This window comes from Hyposmocoma kahamanoa, unplaced genomic scaffold, assembly GCF_003589595.1.
Source record: "Hyposmocoma kahamanoa isolate Upper Pololo Valley unplaced genomic scaffold, ASM358959v1 84, whole genome shotgun sequence".
NCBI classification, from domain to species: Eukaryota; Metazoa; Arthropoda; class Insecta; order Lepidoptera; family Cosmopterigidae; genus Hyposmocoma; species Hyposmocoma kahamanoa.
In genome coordinates, this window is record NW_020654229.1 from 3,531,693 (window position 1) to 3,538,154 (window position 6,462).

The following is a 6,462-nucleotide window of genomic DNA, read 5'->3' on the forward strand; positions in this document are numbered from 1 at the left end:
AAAAAAGTATCAAAACCCCTAAAAACCAAGTGGCTATAGAACTTCGTCACGTCGCGCCAGTCATGTTATATGCCTAAATAAATATATTTTACCCACCACGGCGATGAACATGTTAAGCTTACTACCAATTGTATACAAATAATAAACTATAATATAAAATATAAAATATAATATAAAAAACTACCTCAGTGGCCGAACTGTTGCTGGTTCGATTCTCGGACCGGAAGAAATATTTGTGTGGCCTTTTATGTCTTTCGTGAGTTTGGGTGTAATTTGTAGTTGTCTATGTGTGTGTCCGTGGCACCCGCGACACAGGGTTTTTTTCAAATGACGGGACGTACAAGTCGTGCGCCTGATGGTAAGCTACACGCCTGTCCATGACAGTTGCAGTGCCACTCAAAGCTTTAAATCGCTAAGATCTGAGGGGCACTGCCACTGCGCCCGTCACTCTGAGACATAAGTTGTCAAGTCCCAAGTGCCTGTAATTTCACCAGTACCCTTCAAAACCCGAACACAGTAATGCTGACATTACTGCTTGGAGGCAGAAACAGGTAAGGTGGCGGTACTACGTGTTAGAAAAAAAACTGCCATTGCAATTTTTTGGTATTCTGCTTTGCAGTAGCATGTCAATGGCGTAGCCTACTAATTATTATTTATTTTTATTTGACTATATAATACCAATTCAGTCACAAATTACACCCAAACTCACGTGAGAAATAAATGTAGACCGTACCGTATTCCTCCCGGCCCGGGAATAGAACCCGAGACCTCTGCGTGGCAGATCAGCATGGCAACCTTTCGGCCACGGAGGCAGTTGAATAGTAAACTCGATGGCAGCCACTGCTCTTAACTTTTATAAGAATACCAAACGTACAAAATCCTGCGCTCTATCGACACTGAGATAATTTGCGAGTCGACGACTACCTCAGTTCGAGTTCATAAATTTCCCGTACTAATACGGTTCGTTTTGCTTGGGTCAAGTGGCAGGGACACTGGCTTTCTTTCAGAAATAATTTTTTTACAAAGAAAATTACAGATATTTGAAAAATGTATATCGTATAGTATACGTGTTACATTTAGTTAGTTGATATTAAAGAAATCATTGGTTTAGTGAAGTATAAAATGAATATAGCGGTTTTTTTTTGTAAAATTTCAAGGCAAGATTGTTTTTTTGCTATCGTGAAAATTTTTAGGAATTGTGTTTTCACACCGTATCACACTAATCAGTATATATCCTCAATTTTACTATATATACAAATTTAATTACAGTTAATAGAGACATCTCTAGCCAGGGCTGGTAGCTGTAAAGTTACCTACTGGATGACGAAATACTTTGTTACATTTCTCATAGATGGCGCTACGACTAACAAGTCGTTGGAAACCAAATACAAAGATCCGATAACAAGCTCATAGAGAAGTCCGTGAGGTCCGCTGGTTCGTTCCGTGGTTTAGTTGGCATAGCGTCTGGCACAGCTTGCAAAAAGACGTTGTCGGTTCGAATCCGGTCGGATCGAGGGAATTTTTTCGAAGTGTTCCATCTTCGTATTAATAATTATAACAAAGTAGTGGAGAAAAAAGAGAGAGGGCGCCACTGCGTAATTGACAAACGTTGCTCCGTAAATGTTATTTAATTTTTATTCGCTAATTTAAAGAAAAGTTGATAAATCGTGTTGTTTTGTGTGCAGTGCGTGAAAATTGTGTATGATAAGCGAAGGTGACGTAATACGCGAAGAAGAACGACAAATATTCGTTGGAAACATTCGGCGGCGAAGTGACAGTTTTTTTGTCCAAAGTCGATTATTTTAAATGGGATGGTGAAATTTAAACTAGGATACTAGTAGAATATATTACTGTGTTACGTCTAAGTTAATATCTGTATCATGTATCTGTGTATGTATTTGTCATGGTGGTGAATAAAGATTTTATCTATATATCTATCTAAATTCACAAAAAATAATTAAATATCCATTCAGTTCAAATTTATTTACTATTTATATTTTTTCCAAATTGATTGATTCAACAATTTCAGTGTGTCATGTGGAATCAATCAAAGCCATTTGAGGTTGTATAGACTCTTAAAATTAGTGGACTTTGTACCCAATATTTTTACTGAACGCACTGAATTGTGACACACTGTATTATCAATATATTACTTCCCCGAAACGAGATATAGATTGATATAACGATAAAGATATCATGTATTATCAAACAAATATGATAAGTATTACGTGTAACCTTGTGAAGTACATTCAGAGCATACGCACTTAAAAATTATGATAATAATAATTTATTTGTTTACGATCATTGATCCACTATGTTAGTAACAATTGAAAACTTAGGACTATGTTAGTAAAATAACCTTAAAAAAATAGAAAATACTTAAAATAGAAATACTTAAAAATAAATAATAGAAATTAACAATAGGTATGCGGAATTAGAATTCATATCACCAGCCTTTCTTGGTGGTCTTCCAATGGCATAATATCGGACACACTACATCCTACGATATGGTGTTCAGAAGACTGTTCCCGCTGCCACACATCCTGCTCACGGTCGACGAAATGCGTTTCGTCGACCGTGAGCATCAAAACCATCAGTACGCGCCTCCGCAGAACGGGGGCAGCCACAATAGCATTCTGAAGGTGTTATTATACTTGACCTTCAGGGCATTGAAGGATTTCTGCGTACAGTGTCTGGCAGTAAGCCTTAAAAAGAGTTACTTCCTTCTCATTCGTACACCGTGCAATAGTGTTGAGTTACTCACACACGAGGCAACTCGTTTGCACCACTCGCTTGGTTTGTTTGTCACCTCACCTCATGTCATAACCTCATATCACAGCCTCACTCATGTCACACTGCTTCGAATTCAACAAATGCAACAATGATTGGTCCTGCACTACCCGTTTTTTAGCCGATTTTACGTCACGTGATCTTGCTATCATAGTACTAAATAAAATTGGTATTTATTTATACTATATCATAACACTTAAGTCATCTAATTGATTGATACTATCAAATTACGAAAATATGCTTAATATTCCCTGTCTGTTGAGTCATTGCTATAGGTGCAAACATTCTTACCACTACCTCACCTCGTTTGAAGTAGGACATTGCACGGCTTAATTTTGCAAATGAGGTACTACTACCTCAAAGTCATTTTAATTTCTACTCTCTAAATGTTAACAGCTTCTGCGTACTTGGATAACGAAAATACGTGGTCATGACCCGTTTAGCTCTTGCTCGTAATTTCGATCTATGATGTTTGAAATAAAATGATAAATGTATTCAAATGTATATTCACAAAGAGCAACCTCTGGAGTTTCTTGCTCATTCTTCTCAGGGGAATCTGCCTTACGTATGAGCATTAGAGTTTAATCAGTACGATGATTTCAAGTGTAATTTGCTTACTTATTTCAGTTTTCGCTAGAGTTTAAGGCTATGTAAGCAGTACACATTTTCGCGAGTGTGAAATTCGCATTTGCATCGCTGCAGGAATTCGCCGTGTGTAACCGCTCTTATAATCTTCGCTCGAAGCGTAGAAAGGCAGCTGGTTGAATGAAGAAAAGCTTTCATAGATTTCTCACAGATAAAATCGTTAAAACCCAAAAATGAAGATCTACAGCAAGCACAGAAAAATTCGTAAGATCTGCTGGTTCGTTCCGTAGCTTACTTAGGGAGACGGGAAATGGCTGAACGCCTGTATTGAACGAGGCTTACGGGGCTGAGCCAATAAAAAGCTACGCCATTGCCTCAGACCTCTATATCAGACTTTTGTACATGTTTTTGTATCGTTATTGAGGCAATAAATCTTTTTATTATTATTATTTGCTTTATTCTTCTCAGCTTGTAAGCTGGTTTGAACCACATTTACGGGCCGAAGTCAAGTAAATGCCGTATGGCGTGTATCTACGAGTGTGGGATGGGTGTGTAATAAGATCCTACTGCGAATCCTGAATGATGTTGCAGACAGGATAGACTTGTTCTCATGCACTCTGTGTGAATTTACAAGAATGACCCTGTATGTTATATGTTATTTGTAATGTATTAAGTTGATATTTGTGGTTTCTTTGTTTTAGTATATGTTTAGTGTAATGTAGTTATTATACGTATAAGTATATACGTTTGAATATGTACACTGCCGCATTGGTGTTTATTACTGTAATGGTAGTTGTAAAGCTGTAAGTAAATAAATAAATAAATAAATAATAAATACTTCGTCCTCTTCCATCTGCATGAATTATTATTATTATCATCACTATCACTGTCACTGTCACTGTCACTGTCACTGTCACTGCCACTGTCACTGTCACTGTCACTGTCACTATCACGATCAATTTTGAATATTATAGGCCTAAAAGATTAATTTTGAATTTTTATTGTTATATAGAGCGTCTAACACAGATTGCTTGAAGGCGTTGGTACCAATCGAGCCGGATCTAAGGAATTTTTCTTAGTGTTTGATCTTTGTAATTAATAATTATGACAAAGTATTATAGTGAAGTTAACTTTGCTGGTAATAAGTCATTTATAACGTTCGTTGCTCTGTCACGGATATCAGGTGGCGTCTCCGAAATATCTTGATCATTATTGATAGTTCATTTTCCACGAAAGTGTTTGTAATATAAACAACTAAACAAACTAAATAGCTGCAAATATTTTAGTTCATAGACAAACTAAAGTCGGCCCCAACTATCATATCGTTCGATATCAAGTAACGTGTGAGATTTGTCAAATTGTTAGCTATTGGCCATTGACTTACAATTATATGGACGTCGGGTCCGCGCTAAAAAGTGTCCGCACTTGTAAGGCGCTAAAATCGTATACAGAGCGCGACACTCCGCTTTAGTCTTCATTTGTTCTACTGACAGCGCGATACTGCGATGACATTACAATTTAAATTTCGAATAGGTTGACTTGGGACATTTTTTTTCGTGGTTTTTGTATTAGACCCGTCGTCCATTTATTTGTAAGTCAATGCTATTGGCATTTCATTTCGAATAAAACTTCATCTCGACTGATATTAGAATTGAGGTTCAATCAAAATGTTTTTTTTTCACAGATGTTCGAAATTTAAATGTAATAATAACATCGAATTCGATGTTCTTATGAAGCAATAATAACATTTTCACAGATAAGAAATTTGTTCTATCAAAACAGTTTATCTTTATGCTGGTCGTAATTTGCGTTTTTTGGACACATCATTGAGGGCTTATGGTATGTGTGTAGATACAAAAACAATTTAATACCGTGATAGTAAAACATTGTGACATTCAGTTTAAATAATAATAATAAAATAGTAAATGTATTCAATTCTAATCAAAATCTATTAGCTATTCTTGCGAATAAGCCTGATATTGTGATATTGGATCGATCGCAGTCGAGGGTATTCCTTGTGGACGTTACCACCCCGCATGACGAGGGTCTCGTGAAAGCCGAAACCGAAAAACGCCGGAAATATCTCGACCTGACGCACGAAATCACCGACATGTGGGATGTGGCCTCCACTGAAATAATTCCACAAATGAGGTAATTCCATTCAGCCTTGCTAGCAGCTTGAGGCGGTTGGATTTCTGTGGTGTGTCGCTTCTAGCACAAATGCAGAAGGCCGTCCCGCCTGGTACGGCACGTATTGTTCGTCGGTTCTTGAACCTGAGTCCCTGACCCCGGCCGACTGTGCCATTGCCGGGAAATACCGCCTCTGTCATTTAAAAATTCAAAATCTTTTAAGCCTTGGGAGAGGCGATAGTCTAAAATAGATATAATAATAATGGTAATAAATCATTTATTTGTGAAAACACAAGTTATATAGAAGCTGACTTGTACGCACGTGATGATGAAATTATGTAACCTCAGTACAGAGTGCTAAAAAACCGGCCTCAAAAGTTCATGAAATTCCATTTATTTGTCAAGTTTTATTGGAATCGGTTACCGGAAAGTGCGCGAAACCGGATTTATCAATTAATCCATTTGGATTCTCAATCTACATCCCATTAGTCTGACATTGGTATATATAAATATGTATGTATTTATGTGTATATAGGTTGCTTATATAAGTATATAGTTGGTCGTATAATATTATGTGTCATATTTATATTGTGTTTAAACTATATATCATAATTATTTATAAATTTCTTCCTATCTGTTTTATTTATCGTGTTATGCAACCTTGTTAATTATTTTGAACTCAGCTCTCCGGTTAACTGGTAGAGAACGCCTAATGGCATTAAGTACTCCATTCGTACTGTTTTGTGTGCAATTAAGTTTAAATAAATAAATTAGTTTGCCACCCTTAGAGGTAGAAAATTTTCTTTAAATTTTAATGAGACTAATACTGAGGTACCCTCTTTTCAACAAAAAAAGAATCATCGAAATTGGCTCACAAATGCCGGAGCAATTCTGTAACATACATCATTGGCTTACAATTATATGGACGTCGGGTCCGCGCTAAAAAGTGTCCGCACT

General features: G+C 36.7%; 1 protein-coding gene across 1 annotated transcript in view; it reads left to right on the forward strand.

Annotated features, from left to right (window-relative positions):
- The first annotated feature begins 2,507 nt into the window (after positions 1-2,507).
- The window catches only part of LOC113234402 (cholesterol 7-desaturase), a 30,223-nt gene continuing 26,268 nt past the window's right edge, over positions 2,508-6,462 (forward strand). Inside the window, exon 1 of the mRNA XM_026469711.1 lies at positions 2,508-2,796. Within this exon, the coding sequence (XP_026325496.1) occupies positions 2,508-2,796 (289 nt within the window). The remainder of the gene's footprint in view (positions 2,797-6,462) is intronic.